Source organism: Gastrolobium bilobum, unplaced genomic scaffold (assembly GCF_033153095.1).
Source record: "Gastrolobium bilobum isolate Gb01-03AN ecotype WA unplaced genomic scaffold, APGP_CSIRO_Gbil_v1 utg12365, whole genome shotgun sequence".
NCBI lineage: Eukaryota > Viridiplantae > Streptophyta > Magnoliopsida > Fabales > Fabaceae > Gastrolobium > Gastrolobium bilobum.
In genome coordinates, this window is record NW_026896861.1 from 16,951 (window position 1) to 35,875 (window position 18,925).

Genomic DNA, 18,925 nt, shown 5'->3' on the forward strand with positions numbered 1-18,925 from the left:
TTTGCATCATATGAGGTGTCATCTGAATTTATACCTCTTATAATATTTAGAGACGTCGAACTTTCATCCTCTAATGTTAGCAAAAGGACGTAATTATTTAATAAAATTTTCTAAAATAGGGCAGGATCCTTTGACACCGGTGTCAAACTTTAAAATTTGACATCAAATCCTAATCGTTGATTGATAAATTTGATTCCCAATAATTGGAAATTAATGATTAATTGATAAATTTGATTCCCAATAAATAATAACTGTTGATTGACGAAAATCAACGGTTAGAATTTGGTATCAAATTTCAAATTTTGACACCGGAAGTCAAAATATCATATCCCTTCTAAAATTTATGCAACAAAAATCAACATAATCCTTATAAGCTATTTTAATAAAATATACTATCTATATCTATCAATTTTTTACGTGGTTAACAACTAAGACAGGCCATAATGTTGAAGAACTGGAAGGATATTTATATGCCCAAGGCCCAACCAAGCTCACATTGGGCTAAAGTTTAACCCGGATCTGAAACGCAATGAGGGCCCAAATTCGAAGGTACAGAAAAAAGAAAAAAAGAAAAAGAAAAGCATGATCATCGAGAAATGAGAATGAACCGAAGCAGAAGTCATCTCTGTCGCTTTTTGGTGTAGCTAGCTACGCGCTCACTCGAATGCGGTGCAGTTTTTGAGGTGTGGGGTTCTGAAGAAGATACAGTAACGGTTCCAATATGGCGGTGCCGCTTTACGAGACGCGACGTCACGCTTCCAATTACCCTCCTGAACAACAACAGCACCACCAAAACCACCAGGTCAGTGTCTCTTCTCTTTTCTCTTCTGATTCGCATTCTTATTCTCTCAATTTCGTTGATCGTTGTTGGATTTCAGGAAAATGAGAGTAGTAAGGGGAGCTTGCTGTCCTTGCTCTCTGCTCGAGGTACGTGTCGGTTTTCTTTTTGAATTACTGAACAAGTTCGATTCTCGTTTCGTTGAATTCTTATTAACGCTTATTCGGATCCAACTCTCGTGGTTTGAAGGTGTGACTCAACTGAAGGAGAAGTGGACCGAATATAATCAACCGAAGAGACTCAGAAGATTGGTATCGTTGTTTGTTTCCCCTAGAGCCAAGCATGTTGCAGTTGCCGCTGGAAATCGGATAACGATTTTGAGTGAAGAGGATGACTATCAACATTCATGCGCCATTTTCACCAGTGAGTTTCATTTACTCTCTTGAAAATCCTGTCTTCATTGGATTGTATTAAAAAGTGAAAACATGATTTGCAATTGGTTCATTAGGTCCCAGCTTTGGTACATTTAGTGTAGGAGCTTGGTCTGAAGATGATGACGTTCTTGGAGTTGCTGATGACACTGATACACTGTATTTTATCAAATTCAGTGGTGAAGTAATAGCAGAAATTACGAAGAAGCAGTTGAAAGTCTCTTCACCAATCGTTGGCTTATTTTCTGATAACGATTTAGATAAGCACAATTCTTACTTGTAAGTATTTTTCCTTTCTCTGCTTCCCTTGCTTCCGATATGCTGTACTAAAAAATTGAAACGTGATTAGTTTGTCACTGATCTTGAAAATACGGTCATGCTGTCATTGATTGGTAAACTTCCACACTTCAAAACAATGTTGGGAACTAGTAAAAGGGAGATGGAATGTCAATTTGAAATGTTGTATTGCTTGAGGTGTAGGTTCACTGTCATTACATCAGATGGTTCACTTCAGCAAATTGAGATCAGTTATGGACATACGGGCTCTACTTTTCCCAAGTACATTTCTAATCACCGGGGTCATCTCTGCAACAATATTTTCTGCTTTGACCGCCATGATGAACTTAACCTTTTTGTGGCTGTTCACAAGAACGCTGGTATGTTTTTGGTTATTTTCTCAATTATTTTCTATGTTATGTATGTGTCGGTTCTGAATTTAAGTAGTTCATTATGTAATAGACAAATAGATGTAAGTTCTTTTTTACTTTTGACTACTAGGTTAACAAGGGAAAGAAAGAAAAAGAAACAAAGCATCAAAGAGGACATCATAATAAATATTTTTAGAAAGCAAAATAAAGTTCTTGTGCCTTTAGGAACCTTTGCCTAGACTGGTATAAGTTGAGCTGCATTGCTTACAATCTGCTTTAAGCACCTCCATGCCGTGCTTATAGTTTCAAGAACTTTTTTATGATTAAACTATATATTTTCTTTGTCTTATCTATATATGTATAATGCCTGATGTCCTTTGTTTTAATTTTCTTTAGAAAGATATATTGTTCTTATTTTTATATTTCTACTCTACGAAAAAGGTTCTTTTTTTAATTCAGAAGTTGGTTGTTAGCTTCAATAATTATAATTAATTTCATAACAAATATAGGTGGGTTTTAAGCTACTAGAAAATTTAAAGCGTATTAAGTCTATTCTTTTTTCTTTTTTGCGAAATTTTTTCCATGTTTATATTTTCTATATAAAATTAAGGATTCAAACTGTAAAATCGTATTGTATATCACATGGATACTCTAAAGGGGAAGGTGAATTTATTTATTTCTTCGTTTTATTTTGATAAGAGACTAGGTCGTTCAGGCTTCCAGTCAAATTCAAGCCATTATATTTTTCGTTTGGTCATATTCACCTATCTCATGTCTGTACACGGAAATCCATATTTTTTATTACATGGAATAGTTCATTACCGAACTTGTATTATATGATCTTGTGCTTTTTCCCTTATGTTCTCTAATAGTATTTATTCTTTTATCAAATAAATTATTCTCAGAACATGGAGAATAGACTATATATTTTTTACAAGTCATTTATCTTCTTAGTATTGTTGGTCTCAATTCTTCACTTACTAGTTATGCATATATCTTTAGGATCTTGCAGTCTTTCTCTTTGGCATAAAAGTTCAAGTACAGAACTGGAGCAGTTGTTCTCTTTGCAGTTTGAGGGATTATATTTAAAACCAAAAGGTTACAGAGGTCAGCTAACATATCCAAAGGTGCTAATCTCACCACAAGCTACATTTGTTGCAACTCTGGATTTGACAGGGTGCTTGTATATTTTTAAGCTAGACAAAGAAGGCTATACACTCTCCGAGTTTGTCTTGGGAGAGAGAGATGATTCACCAATGTCTGATAATTTATCCAATGTTGGAAGCAAATCTTTTGTGGGTTTTATGGATTTTACTTGGTGGTGTGACCATATCCTTGCCATTGTAGATAGGAATAGTAAGGTTATATTGATTAACATCCTTAATGGTTCAAAAGTTCAGGAAGAGGATCCTGAGTACTTTTTACCTGTTCTAGAAAGAGCACAGAAATATAAAGGCTGTCTTTTTCTTTTAGCGGGTCTATCATCCAAAGAAAGATATAATCCTTCCGATTTTGAATCAACAGATGAGTTGCATCAGACAGAGTGGATCATTGAAGATAGGCTTAATCAATTTCACCTTTCTAGGTTGCTGTGGTTCCTCATTTCATTTGCTGAAAAATCTGTCCCTGAAATGTATGGTATTTTGATTAGCAAGAAGAGATATCAGGCTGCTCTGGATTTTGCTGATAGTCATGGATTGGATAAAGATGAAGTTCTGAAGTCACAGTGGTTGAATTCTAGCCAAGGATTGAATGAAATAAATATATATTTGTCAAATATTAAGGATAGAGGTTTTGTACTTTCTGAATGTGTTGATAGAATTGGACCAACAGAAGATGCTGTGAAGGCTTTGCTGGCTTATGGTCTCCGCATTACTGACCATCATAGATTCTCAGAAGTAAATGATTGTAATTCTAGTAAAGTATGGGATGCTCGCTTGGCCAGACTTCAAATTTTGCAATTTAGAGACAGGCTGGAAACATATCTTGGAATAAACATGGGCAGGTATCCTCAGAGTTATGGACATCAATTTTGATAAAGTAAATTATTTTATTATTATTTTTCTATGATAGTTTTTTTAAAAAAATTATATTTTTTCTTTTAAAATTTGTTTATTATAAAAGAAATATTATTAAGAAGAAGAGAAGAAAGTACAATGTGTTGGAGGATAGGGAGTCCTCTTTAATAAAGAGCAAAACAAAAAAAACAGCAAAGAAATATGGACTAGAATGCTGCACTATGAATATCTTAAGTGAAGCAAAGTTGCGAAATACCTCAACATATCTGTTAGAGGAACCCTTTTAAAAAGTCCGTGTATGTTACAACAAAATGGAAGCCAAGCACCTAATCTTATCCCGAATCTTGTGCCATAGAAGCCTCCTTAAAGTTACAAGAGTTATTATCGAATCATATGCACCAAATTGTAGCACAGATTGCACATTGCTGCAAAACTTCAGCCTCTTTAATCCTACAAAAATCATTAAAGATTATATCAAAAATTGGTCCAAGGACCTAGGGCACACCTACAATTAACCCAAAATACCAAACAAAGTGTTCCAAAGAGAAACAAAAGCAGAACAATGTAAGAAGAGATGTGGAGCCGGTTTAGAACTAGCACCACGCATAAAACACAGATCAGGGGAAATAACTTATGTAGCACTGAAAATTGGTTTTGTATTACTTTATTTTGACATGATCTTTTGGTTATTTACTTTTCCATCTATTCTTGGTCTTAGTTTCAGTGCAACCATTTAAAGCCTTTGTATTCCCATGTAGCACTGTAGTGATGATTTCTTCATTATAATATGCACTGTAGATTTTTGACATAAGTAAATATCGTCATCATCAGCAAGAAAAGTAGCATTTATAAGATAAGTTTTTAATTTCAAAGGTTATGCTTTCATAATTTTTCAATTTAAGGGGGAGGAATATTGAGCAAATGATTGATCTGGTTAAGCTCACCACTATCTATTTCCTCTGTTTTTATAACTCTCTCTCTCATACACCTACACAAACACACACAAAACCTCAGTCCTTCAACTCAATTGGAATATTTCCTATCCGTATGTATTCTTAAATCTTAATGATAAGATGTTCTTTGAGGTCTTCAAGATTGTGATTGTAAGGTCTCTTTGCCTATTTATTTTTAGTTGACAATATAGCATATGACCCCTCTCCCTGTACCATATCTCATTAACAAAACCTACAGGCATATACACTTACTCACATTCCAGTATATGCCTATGTAATGACTACTGATGATAGGATGTTTGTCATTCATGATTTATAATTCTGATGGTTTCCACTGACTCAAAGTTCATTGACACAGTTTTCTGCAGGTTTTCTGTGCAGGAATATAGCAAATTCCGTGTTATGCCTATTAATGAAGCTGCAGTAGCACTTGCAGAAAGTGGAAAAATTGGTGCCTTAAACTTGCTCTTTAAGCGTCATCCATATTCTTTGTCTCCCTTTATGTTGGAAATTTTAGCTGCCATCCCAGAAACAGTTCCTGTCCAGACATATGGGCAGCTTCTTCCTGGAAAGTCTCCTCCTTCTAGTGTTGCTGTGAGGCAATATGATTGGGTTGAATGTGAGAAGATGGTTCACTTCATCAATGCGTCAGTTGAAAACCATGACATTCAAATCCTAGTCAAAACCGAACCTCTTGTTAAGCATTTTCTTGGATTTGCTTGGCCATCAATTGATGAGCTCTCAAATTGGTATACAAATAGAGCTAGAGCTATGGATAATTTTAGTGGGCAGCTAGATAATTGCCTCAGCCTACTTGAGTTTGCTCTTCGCAAAGGTATATCTGAGTTGCAGCAGTTTCATCAGGACATAGTATATTTGTATCAAATTATTTATTCTGATGACAATGATAGTGAAATGAGCTTCAATATGAGTCTTGTCATGTGGGGAGAATTGTCAGACTATGATAAATTTAAATTTATGCTCAAGGGAATCAAAGAGGAAAATGTAACTGAAAGATTACACAATAGAGCTATTCCATTTATGCATGAAAAGTTTCATCAAGTATCCTTAATCGGAGATGTCACTCTTTCTAATTCTACAAATCAAAATATAGAGGAATCATTTCTAGTCAGATGGTTGAAGGAAACTGCTTTGGAGAATAAATTGGAGATATGCTTGGTGGTAATTGAGGAAGGGTGCAGAAACTTCCAAAGTAATGTCTATTTCAAAACTGAGGTTGAAGCTGTTGATTGTGCTTTGCAATGCATATATTTGTCCACAGTTACAGATAGGTGGAGTATCATGGCAGCCATACTATCTAAACTTCCTCAATTGCATGGTGAGTTTGGCTTCATGTTTATTCTAATATCATAATGACAGTGAGATGTTGTAATTTTTAATAATCATAATGACAGGATTCTCAGGAACCAGTATTTTTATTTTTATTTTTGTGTGTGTGTGTGTGGGGGTGGAGTTGGGTTATTTCCCAAGCTTATACATAGTTTTACCCTGAAATTTTGATCTAGCAATTTGTTGTAAGACAAATATAATTGGTTGGGAATATTGTATTCATGTGATCTTTACAGTATTGATATTAGTTAACATTTGATTTTGATCCTTAAGTAACTGGAATGTGGAGTTTTCTTTTCCCTCAGTTTTGGAATCTTTAAAATCCCCGCTCTCTTTTCCTTTTAAAGAATTACAATTTAGGAGTTCCTGGTGAAAACTATAGTTTCAAACAATTCACTATACCAGTGGTTAATTAATTCAATATATGGTTAACCCTTTTAATGGAAAAAGTGTTGATCACTTTTTTATGAAGCTGTTGTTTCTTCACTAGTACATCCTTTGTACCTGCTTACCGGTATTTAACACCTTCATTTCATATTGTCCATAGTTTGTCTCTTGTTATCCTTACATAACAACCTTGATAAAAATGTTCCTGAACTTGGTGCCTTCTTGAGGAATTCAAAGTCATTACTTCCTCAGTCTCCTGAGAAGAAATTTCTCTTTCTGTCATTCAACCTGCCTTTTCTATTCTTTTTTGGTCTTTGACAGGGTATCCCCAAAGGTATATCTAAGAGACTAACCTCTCGGGCTGGGGGTTGTGGTTAGGTAACCCCAAAGGCCCAGAGTGACTTATACCCTATGTTCACCTGGGGTGAGAGTCCATTTCTATTGCGACCAATCACTATTTAGTTGCCTCTTCTACCGTTTTGTATCAAGTTTCTGAATATTATATAAAGCTGAAAAAAATTCTAATGAATATAGATTTCCATGTCAAACCTTCTTCAAAACTTTTGAAATTATTAGCTTCTATCATTCTTTTCTTAGGCTCACGTGATTTCCTTCCACAGTCATATGTCGGTATCTTTCACCAACTGAAGAGTATTGGCTCGTGTCCTGACAATATCTTTTTTTTTTCTCATTCAGTGTGGATAAGAATTCAGCTAGCATTCCAGCTATTGAATATTATTTTTCTGTCCTTTCATTGTATATATCATTGACATATATTGTGTTGTTGAGCTGGAGTGTGCATATAATTTGAATCCCAAATTTACAGACGACACACTGCTGCATATCTATGTGTGTGCATGTGTTGTTGAGTAATTTCTTGTGGATGTGATGATTCAGTCAATAGTATAAATCTGTTCATGAGTACATTGAAATATGTATTATTGCGCAGATGGTGCAATTCAAGTTGAGAGCCTTGAGAGAAGACTTAGAGTTGCTGAAGGTCATATTGAAGCAGGGAGGCTCTTGGCATTTTACCAGGTTGGTCGTTTGTCCTCTATGAGCAATTGAACTTTAAAGCCTTAAGTTATTCATGAAGGTGATGTCTAAGTTGATTGATTATATGGTGAAATAAAATTAATCATACTTCAATGTGTATGACACCTTAGTTTGGATTGTACAACTTTTGTTTAGCATTGTTTTTCCCCCCTCAACTATTTGGCGTTATGACTGTAAAATTCATATTATTGGGTTTTAGCATGGATTGTTTACAATGCTATATTTTGGATCTGTGCAGGTCCCAAAGCCATTAAACTTTTTTCTAGGATCTCAGTCAGATGAGAAGGGTGTAAAACAGATTATTCGCCTTATTCTTTCTAAATTTATTCGACGTCAGCCAAGCCGATCAGATAGTGAATGGGCCAGCATGTGGCGTGATATGCAGTACTTGAGGGAAAAGGCATTTCCTTTTCTGGACCTGGAGTATATATTGATTGAATTTTGCAGAGGGCTGCTTAAAGCTGGAAAATTTTCTCTTGCACGAAATTATTTGAAGGGTACAAGTTCAGTTGCTTTGGCATCAGAAAAGGCCGAAAACCTTGTCATTCAAGCAGCTAGGGAGTACTTTTTCTCAGCTTCAAGTCTTTCTTGTTCTGAAGTAAGATAGGCTGTAACAACTTATTACTTGTAGCATCTAATATCTGAAATCTTTATACCCTTTGTCGTGACAAAAGCATCGTTCATCATGTTAACACACATGAATTCAGCCATAAGAACCATTACACAACATCTTACCTCTTTTTTTTTTAGACTTAAGATTTAAGGTAGAAACTGAACCATAGAGTCTAATATCTATTATGCTTGTCAACTGTCATCTAAATCAGGACAAGGCCATTTTCTCATTTTATTGAAGTTCTTGATAGTCTTAAAGAAGCTTTGTTTTATGCTAACCTATCCTCAACAACATGAAATGATTAATTATGTTGCTGCAATTTGCTTCAGATCTGGAATGCTAAAGAATGTCTTAATCTATATCCAAGTAGTGGAAATGTGAAGGCAGAGGCAGATATTATTGATGCACTTACAGTTAAGCTTCCAAACCTTGGGGTGAATATTCTTCCCATGCAGTTCAGGCAAATAAAAGATCCTATGGAAATTTTGAAAATGGCAATCACAAATCAGACTGGAGCATATTTTCATGTTGATGAACTTATCGAGGTTGCCAAACTTCTTGGCCTGAGGTCTGCCGATGACATATCAGCTGTTGAGGAAGCTATTGCTAGAGAGGCTGCAGTTTCTGGTGATTTACAGTTGGCATTTGATCTCTGTCTTGTTTTGGCCAGAAAAGGACATGGTTACATATGGGATTTATGTGCTGCAATTGCAAGAGGTCCTGCCCTTGAAAATATGGATGTGGACTCTCGAAAGCAGCTACTAGGGTTTGCTTTGAGCCATTGTGATGAGGAATCCATTGGCGAGCTTCTCCAGGCATGGAAAGACCTAGATATGCAAGGCCAGTGTGAAACATTAATGATGTCAACTGGGACAAATTTTTCAGTGCAAAGTTCATCAGTAAACTCACTTCAAAAGCAGAGTTTTCAAAATGTACTTGATAGCAATGGTTGCTTTCAAGAGTTTGATGGTATTAGCGCTGACAATCAAGATTTTCATGTCGAGAAAATTAGAGACATGCTTTCCATTGTAGCTAAAACCTTGGCTGTTGGGGATCGAACTGATTGGGCCTCGGGCTTGACTGAAAATGGAAAAATTCTGTCTTTTGCTGCTTTACAACTTCCTTGGTTGCTTGAATTGAGTAGGAAAGGAGATAATAATAAGAAATTTAGTACTGGAAAGCAATATTTAAACATCAGAACACAAGCTGTGGTGACCATTTTGTCGTGGTTGGCCAGGAATGGATTTGCCCCCAGAGACAATCTGATTGCCTCCTTAGCAAATTCAATTATGGAACCACCGGTCACCGAAGATGAAGATATAATAGGGTGCTCCTATCTTTTGAATCTTGTGGATGCTTTCAATGGGGTAGAAATTATAGAAGAACAACTCAAAATAAGAAAAGACTACCAAGAAATTTGTAGCATCATGAATGTTGGGATGGCGTACAGCTTACTACACAACTCTGGAATAGGGACTGACCCTGCTCAGCGGAAGGAGCTATTGCTGAGGAGGTTTAAGGAAAAGCATGCATCACCCAGTTCTGGTAATGGGCTTTTCTCTGCAATATTCTTTTCCTAGTACATTTATTTAGTAGTTGACTCCTAGATTGCATATTTTTTATTTTTTATATGCTATTTGTATTTGAATTGTTGATCATGCTTGTATTGATTGTGGACTTCTTTCTCCCACCTTCTTTTCATTCTTATTTGGCATCCATAACTGATGAAGACATTGTTTTGATTTTATTTTATTTTCCAGATGATATAGATAAACTTGGCAAGGCACAGTCCTCGTTTTGGAGAGAGTGGAAGCTGAAGTTAGAAGAGCAAAAGCGTATGACTGATCATTCTAGAGCACTAGAGAAAATAATTCCTGGTGTTGAAACGGAGCGCTTTTTGTCCGGGGACTCCATCTACATTGAGAATGTTGTTCTCTCTCTCATTGAGTCAGTAAAGTTCGAAAAAAAGCGCATTTTGAAGGACATATTAAAATTGGCTGATACTTATGGCTTGAACTGTAATGAGGTATGAGGGTTTACAAGAATGTGTTGAAACATTCTTAAAAAAAAGTATTGATTAGATGAAACCATTAATCTTTTAGTTCCTTTGCTCATTGACAAAGCTGTCAGGTAGCATTAGTTTTCAGTATAAAGTAGTTATAAATGTTAAAGAGATATAATAAAATCATTTGTGTCTTCAAACCAACAGCTTAAACTTTTGGAAGAGTTGGTTCATGACATGATATCAAAGCCTATGACCAAGTGGTCTAGTGTTGAGTTATAAAAATTGTTGCTAGGCCCCATTTAACTGCTTGAGCCTTTAGGTAAACTAGTTCTTTGAGAATGTTAGAGTATAATATAAACCATTAAAGAGGCCCTCACCTAACAGCTTAAGCTTTTGGGTTGAATTAGTTCTTTACATGGTATCAGAGCCTCGTGTCCCGGGTTCGATCCTCACCGCCCCCACTTTTTCTTGTAAATTTTCTTAGCATAGGTAGGTGGGCCTGTGCATTGTCCACCCTTCAAGCCTAGTGGGCTCTCGTGTGAGGGGGTGTGTTAGAGAACAGTATAAACCATTAAAAAGCCCTCACCCACCAGCTTAAACTTTTGGGTTGGATTAAGCTTTTGGGTTGAATTGGTTCTTTACATGGTGTCAGAGCCTCGGTGTACCGGGTTCAATCCTCACCGCCTTCCACTTTCTTTCTAGTGGAATTTCTTTCTTCGCACAGGTAGGTGGGCCTGTGCATTGTCCACCGTTCAAGCCCAGTGGGCTCTCGTGTGAGGGGGGCGTGTTGAGATATATAAAACCATTAATGTAGCCTCACCCAAAAGCTTAAGCTTTTGGGTTGAATTGGTTCTTTACAGAGAAAAATGCATACATAATCCATTTGATGAGACCTCACTATTTCTTTGTTTCTTTGCAGGTGCTGTTGCGTTACCTTAGCGCTGTCCTTGTTTCTGATGTTTGGACAAATGATGATATTACAGCCGACATTGCAGCTTATAAAGGACAAATAATTGGTAATAGTGCCAAAACCATTGAAACAATCTCAAAAATTGTCTACCCTGCAATTGATGGGTGCAACAAGCTTCGCCTTGCTTATGTGTATGGCCTGTTGTCAGAGTGCTACTTGCAGCTGGAAAATACCAAAGATTTATCACCAATAGTACAGCCTGATCATGCAAATGCCAATCTAAGGTTTACTCATTATTACAAGGTCCTCGAGCAAGAATGCAAAAATGTATCCTTTATCAATAACCTAAACTTCAAAAATATAGCTGGGTTGTGTGGTTTGAACTTTGATTCCTTTAGAGATGAAGTTTATGCATGTATTGAGGAAAGTAGCTTGTCAGCTTTGTCAAAAATGGTACAGGCTTTTGTCAATATATATGGTGATTCATTGCCTGAGGGTTTTATGTCATGGCAGGATGTCTACAAGTACTACATCCTTAGTTTGCTGAGAGCTTTGGAAACTAAAGCTACAACTGATTCTAGTATTAGAACTCCTGAATACCTTCAAGGCTTTATAAGTAAGCTTGAGCAGAGCTATGATTTGTGCCGAATGCATATTAAACTTTTGAGCCAGTCTGATGCTTTGGGGATCATGAAGCAGTACTTCACTGTAATCATGCCTCTCTACAGTTCGTATGGATTCCTACCTGACAATTCAACATGGCAAGACTGCCTTATTGTTCTTCTAAACTTTTGGATGAGATTGACAGATGATATGAAGGAAATTGCATTGGAGGAAAGTTCAGGCGAAACTTTTAGCTTCAATCCACAATGTTTAATGAGTTGTCTTAAGGTTTTTATGAAATTGGTGATGGAGGATATCATCTCCCCAAGTCAGGGCTGGGGCAGCATATATGGCTATGTCAACGGTGGCTTAAATGGTGATTCTTCTGCAGAAATTTATAGTTTCTGCAAAGCTATGATTTTTTCTGGTTGTGGGTTTGGTGCCGTTGCAGAGGTTTTTTCTGTTGCATCATTGGAAACTGGTTCAGCTTCTGATTCTGCCACAGGTTCCCAGGATCTTCCTCATTTCTATTTAGAAATTGTGGAAGCTGTTCTGCAGGAATTGGTCGATGGATCCCATGAGAGCCAAAACCTGTATCATATATTGTCATCTTTAAGCAAGCTAGAAGGTGATTTAAAAGTTATGCAATGTGTTAGACATGTAATTTGGGAAAGAATGGTCCAGTTCTCTGACAATTTACAGTTGCCAAGTTCCATCAGAGTTTTTGTACTAGAGCTTATGCAATTTATCTCAGGTAAAAATATTAAGGGTTTCTCTACAGAAATACTAGCCAATGTTCAACCATGGGAAGAATGGAATGAATTGCTTTATGCTAGTAGAAAGAGTGAGACCGATGTTGACAAGCAGTTGCCAGATCACAAAGACTCTTCTAGTAGGTTTACAAATACTTTGGTTGCTCTGAGATCATCTCAGCTTGTGGCATCAATCTCTCCTAGCATAGAAATTACCTCTGATGATCTATTGAATGCAGACATGGCTGTTTCTTGCTTTTTGAGGTTGTGTGAAGAAGCTAGTAAAGATCTCCACTTCGATGCTCTGGTAGCCATTTTGGAGGAATGGGATGGGCTTTTCAGTACAGAGAAAGACGGAGAAACTGCTGCTGAAGCATCTGACGGAGGAAATGACTGGAATAATGATGATTGGGATGAGGGATGGGAAAGTCTTGAGGAAGTAGACAAGCCTGAGAGAGAAAAGAAAGAGGATTCTGCTTCTGTTCACCCTTTACATGTGTGTTGGGCGGAGATTTTTAGAAAATTCATAAGCCTATCAAGGTTTAGTGATGTGCTGAGACTGATTGATCAATCATCATTAAAACCTAATGGTATATTGCTTGATGAAGATGATGCCAGGAGCTTAAGCCAGATAGCACTTGGCGCGGATTGCTTTCTGGCTTTGAAGATGGCACTGTTGCTGCCTTACAAAACATTACAGCTGCAGTGCCTGGGTGCAGTTGAGGATAACATAAGACAAGGCATCTCTGAAACAAGGGGCAAGGACTATGAGTTATTAATTCTTATTTTTTCTTCTGGGATTCTTACTTCTATTGCGACCGACTCTACCTATGGTACTACTTTCTCTTATCTCTGCTATTTGATTGGAAACTTGTCCAATCAATGTCAAGAAGCTCTGGTATCAGGCAGAGGAATTAACAATAGTGAAGATCACGGGAATCAGTTGCTTCTTTACGGAAGGATCCTTTTCCCTAATTTCATAGCGGAACTTGTGAAGGCTGATCAACATGTTCTAGCTGGATTTCTAGTCACAAAATTTATGCACACTAATGAAACACTCAGTCTCATTAACATTGCCGAGGCCAGTCTTAATAGGTATCTGGAAAGGCAGCTACACTTGCTACAGGTCAACGAGTTTCCTGTTGAGAAGACATGTAAAACATTGAAGAATACAATTAGCAGGTTGAGAAGCAAACTGAGCAATTTGATTCAATCTACATTGCCATTGCTTTCTGCTAGTGTTAGTTGATAGAAGTTTCGATTTGATCCCCCCTTTTATCCGTTTCAGCAAATTGTTTTAGAGTAGCATTTGTATCAAATTAGAATGCGAGGGTTTTCTTGATGACTATTTAAATAGATATTTTCTTTTGGAGGGTTGGGTTTACGGATGAATTGCTTGTTCAAAAGAAAAGCTAATTAGAGATTCAAAATTTCATACATGTATGTGTTTAAGAATTATTTGACCATATATTTCTACCCAATTGTTTTGTTAATAACTATGTCTTCCGGCTGGCTTTGCGACTTGGGTTCTTTCTTTTATTTTTTAAATTAATTTAGGAAGCAAATTAAAAATGCTCAAATTATGTATATACCATAAAGTATGTTTAACAAAACCAATTAAAATAAGAACTGTATTGTTATTTGAATATTGAATTTTAAAAGCTGGCAGTAGAATGTAACAGCAAATAACCTCTCTTTATAGCAATGGTCATCCAATGGTCGAAATTGGCAGGAGTATTAAAGAATTTTCCATTTAATTTAACTTCAAATAACCTCTTTTTATGACAATGGTTATACTGAAAGTAATATTTACTAAAGATTTGAACAAGCAGAAAATGGCACATACATCGTTATAGTAAATGATTTTTTTTCAGCAAAATTTTACCATAATGTTATTTGCTGTGAATAGATTAAAATTAAAATCTTAATATAAATTATTCTTCACTTGGAATGAATCTATGAGTCGATTTTAATTATCTGTAAATAAATCAATATTTTTTTTCTCAATCTTTACGTAATTTCCATAACCTTATTTCATATTTATAAAACAGCTGATATAATTTCATATAACCTCATTTAATATTATGCTTTTATTGTGTCCTTGTGACCGAATCTGCGATCTAAGACATGACAAGTTAATGTTAAAATATTGAAATAAGAAGATCGGAATCCTCTTATGATCAGAGTGACGGTATACTAGTTTTAAGCCACTTGATATAACGGCGAGAGATTTGTGTAGATTGGATTAAATGATGTGTTTCAATTTCTAATAAATAAATATATAAAAAGTCTTGGTATACATACGGATGATACAAAGGAGAGAGTGCCCAATACATACCTACGCGCGAATATATTAATATTATATAGCGGTTGTTGCCTATCTCCTCGTATCGGAAGCAACTACTTTTTTTTTTAACGAGAACAGTAACAAACTATTATTACCAATACCATACGACAGAATCTGAGGAAGAACTAATAAGAAACTTACTATTCTCTCTCTCTCTCTCTCTGGTGAAAGTGAAAAATGGAAACAAAATCTGTTTCTGGTGTTGTTGCATGAATTGTATCTAAGATAAGGTTCTGAACTCCTCAAAATGGAGAAGTTACCTTTGGAAATTTGTATGAGGATATTCTGTTTCTTGGACTACCACAATCTAGCAGTTGCTCAACAAGGTCAGTGATGCCCTATTGATTTTTAGATTTTTTTGTGTTTTAAAAATATTTAAAAAAAAAAAAAAAAGTTATCCAATTTGCAATGTAATTTGTTGATTTCTAAATTTCAAATTAGTAGCATGATCCATCAATTGAAATATCGATATTAGATCTGAATTGGGTTTCTTCCATTCTATATATTGACTTGGATTATCTATTGTGTTTTCTGTCTGTTTGAATTGGATCCTCCATTTGCTGCATGTACTTTGCATATTGATTGAAAAGTGGTCATGAGATGATCCTCTAGAATATGTGGATTGGTTTGTTCAGACTTTCCTGAATTTTGTCAATGATCGTCTAAATTGATACATTTTTATAATCAGAAACAAATTGGTGCAAGGCGATTCAGTGACTAGTGTAGTGTGGATCTCTATTTGAAATTTCCTGTTCCGGCTTCTGAGACTGAAATTAGCTGTTGATTAAATGGAATTAAAAACGGGAACATGATTTGGTTGTTATATAATTTCCATCTTTTTGGGGGAAAATACAAAAAATAATAAATAATAAAAATGCTACTTTTATAACATATTGCTCAACCTTTATCCAATAAATCCCACCCTAGTTATACAGATTCCTATCACTATTCTCTTATCAGCAGAATTTGAAAGAATCAAACACAGCGCTGTGTTCCTTGGGTTAATATGTTCTAACTATCACCATGCTTTTCAAGAAACATAACATAAAGCACCTCTCATTTAAATCTGGAGGTTGACCAAGTTTTGCCACTTGGCCTTGTTTGATATTTTCTCTGTTTGTTAAAATCAAACTTATATTTATTGTTTTGATCAGTGATTAACAGATATATGTGATTTTAAATTTCATCTGACATTTGATGTCCACCACTTCTTGTACGAATGCAATTGAATCAAATCAAAACTTTTTGGATAAGGAAAACATGTTGGGGCTAATGTGAAAGGCTTCGTAATGTTGTTTAAATTTCTAGAAAATAAAATTTTCTATTAGTTGGTGGTAATGTTTGAAGCTTCTTAAGGTTTGTTAGATTTCCACCAAACAAAAAACAAAAAACAAAAATCAAAAACAAAAAATTAACTGCCTAAAAGTTCCAAGTTGAAGTAAATTAGTCTGAGGATGCAAGTTGCGCCATATTCGAAGCCCCTTGTTTCATTTATCATCATGTATCTTTTCTTTCAGAAAAATATTAGCATATGGTTACACTTTGAATCCGGAAACATTATATTTACCTTCTACATATGGTTACATTTTGCTCAGAATTTTGGAATTTTATTCCCAACAATGTGTCAATTTTTCTTTTGTCTTCATGTTAGACATAACAGTAAGAGTTTGTGTGCAAATATGAGTTAGAATCAGGGATTTGGTAATTGGCAACTGAGAGTGATAACGGTGAATAAATATCACCCTAAAAGATTGTATAATTTGACAAGTTTTAATGTAATTTTCTTTCAAGATTTTGAGGTTTATTACCTTATTTTGATATGAATCAAATCACCTCTCCCCTTCCCTATTCCTCCATTTAAAAATTGACACTTCAGCAAAAAAAATTCTCTTTCTTTTTAAATTTCAGCACTTTCTCTCTTAGTTGTTAGTTTTTTTAATTGGAGGGACAAGAAGGTGGTAACATGTGATTTGATTCGATTTTGATAAGCCATTAATTTGGCAATTTGTTGTACAGTATGCAGAAAGTGGAAGCTGATGGCCTCAGAAGATGCTCTATGGTCTAACCTTTTTAAGGAGAGATGGGGAGGAGATCATGCAGCTTTTTATTCTCCTATTGGTTCAAAGTTATGGAAAGATGTATATGAGGTGGAAGATCGTTGTGATCGAGTTGGAGTGTAAGTTGTTTAATTTATCCTAAAGTTTAAGAGCATGCACATGCACATAGACATCTCTCATGTTTCATCTTGAATGCCTTCATGGTTGGAGTAGTTTTGCTCCAATTATCCCAAAAGGGTTGTTAGATGAAGGAAGATGAATGATTTTATATATACATTAAATCTTCATAATTAAATATTTATCATAAGAATGCGACGGCAAGGATGGAACTCGGGAGATATGAGCAACCAACTATCCCAAAAATTATTAGTTGAAGACAGATGAATAAATTTATATTATATTTCTAACAAGTTGAATTGGTAATTACTGCATCTACAGCATTGATGTTAGCTTGCTCTTACGTGGATCTTGCTCATCTCTATTATGAACCATAGTTATTCAACAAAATAAATTATTGTCTCATAATTTGTGTTTGGAATTAGTAAATAAGTCAGGAATTCAATCTGCATTCACACAATAAATAATCTAATCTGTGGTAACAGTTGTTGGATGCTAATCTAAAGGGAATGACTTTTTATTCATTCTTCATAAAATAGGGGTTTGAAGATAATTAGAGAAGGCAGTGACTACTATCTTGTTCAACTAGGTGAAAAACAGCGATATCTGGGTTCAAGAAAAAATGGGGAACAAGTTAGTGGCAACAGCAGCCATACTTTAAGTTCAGAAAGGGGCTTCACTGAAGAAGGTTCTCTAGCTGAAGAGAGATCTTGTCGAGGAATTTTGGATAAAATCCTTTTTTTCATTGGGGATTTGGAAGTTGCTTCTGCGGATGCAAAACGTAGCCGTGTGATATGATTATCTAATGTATTCAATCCAATAGTGAAGTTCACTGTAAAACTTAATCTGCATGTAAGCATTGTTTATGTATATACTTATTTATATCATTAAACAAATGTATTCAGTTATTTTGCAGCACTTTAATTTGTAGGCTTTTTCGGATGAGAATCACACAAGTGACAAGTGATTGTTTATCCAGCTGTAAAGTATAAACCATTGTGAAATATAATCTGATTAGATTGTCCAGTCCAAGTATGCCAATTACTGGGGTGGACACTATCAGTTCATAAAGGCCTTATGCTAGTGTTGTCATTTGTCTCCGGCAAAAGTTGGAATGTTAAGGTAAAAGTTGAAATGTTAAGTTGAATTTCATTGATTAAAGGAAATAAATAAAAATATTGATAGTAACTGATTTGGGTGACTGGATCAACAAGTGTTATTAAATTGACTTTTGAAAATATAAATGAAGCCAATAAAACAAAAAAGGAATATAATATCTTAAGTTAGTCATTTCTTCCGATTCTAATGAGATTTCTAAGGGCTTGTTTGGATGGATTTTTTTTCTCTTCAAAAGTTATTTTTTTAGGAAAAAAAAAAGTATTTCTCACTGCTTTGAAAAAAAACGTTGAGTCACGAAAAAAGTCAAAAATTTACTTTTTTTTTAAAGCAAAAAATTTGAGCTTCTAAAAAAACAAAAGGCAAAAGGCAAATATTTTTTTCAAAAACTAATTTTTTTAAAAAAATCTAAATAATTTTAACTTTTGTCACTTCTAGAACAAACAAGGCATAAAATCTTTTTTTTTTTAAAAGGCCAAACAAATGGACTTTAACACGCCAAGAAAGGAATAACAAGACTATATTTGTCATTCAGAATATCTTGTCCTTAAGAAAAGCAAAGGGAGAATTGCTTCTTTTCCTTCCAAAATAAAATATAAAAAATTGAAAGTTAACATTTTTTAGAATTAACGTGTTGGAGTGTTATATCGTATCGTATCTTGTATCTCGTGTCGGTGTCGGTGCAACATAGGTTATTTTGCAGCACTTTAATTTGTAGGCTTTTTCGGATGAGAATCACACAAGTGATTGTTTATCCAGCGTAAAGTATAAACCATTGTGAAATA

At 35.2% G+C, this 18,925-nt stretch overlaps 2 protein-coding genes across 3 annotated transcripts; both read left to right on the forward strand.

Moving 5' to 3' along the window:
• The first annotated feature begins 621 nt into the window (after nt 1-621).
• LOC133302431 (MAG2-interacting protein 2) lies at nt 622-13,976 on the forward strand. Of its 2 annotated transcripts, XM_061502198.1 has the most exons (13): nt 622-802; nt 879-927; nt 1,028-1,201; nt 1,287-1,488; nt 1,690-1,865; nt 2,859-3,861; nt 5,196-6,166; nt 7,514-7,602; nt 7,859-8,218; nt 8,563-9,117; nt 9,154-9,778; nt 9,994-10,259; nt 11,158-13,976. In XM_061502198.1, exons 1-13 carry the CDS (start codon nt 722-724, stop codon nt 13,750-13,752), a joined length of 7,146 nt encoding a protein of 2,381 aa, XP_061358182.1. In that variant the 5' UTR covers nt 622-721; the 3' UTR covers nt 13,753-13,976. The 2 variants fall into 2 exon arrangements, with proteins under 2 accessions (XP_061358182.1, XP_061358181.1); XM_061502197.1 differs by having other exon boundaries at nt 8,563-9,778.
• A 902-nt stretch (nt 13,977-14,878) lies between these two features.
• On the forward strand, nt 14,879-18,045 carry LOC133302443 (probable E3 ubiquitin ligase complex SCF subunit sconB). Its single transcript, XM_061502216.1, has 3 exons — nt 14,879-15,176; nt 16,867-17,026; nt 17,564-18,045. The coding sequence occupies exons 1-3, from the start codon at nt 15,098-15,100 to the stop codon at nt 17,820-17,822; spliced, it is 498 nt and encodes a 165-aa protein (XP_061358200.1). The 5' UTR covers nt 14,879-15,097; the 3' UTR covers nt 17,823-18,045.
• Nucleotides 18,046-18,925: the final 880 nt, after the last annotated feature.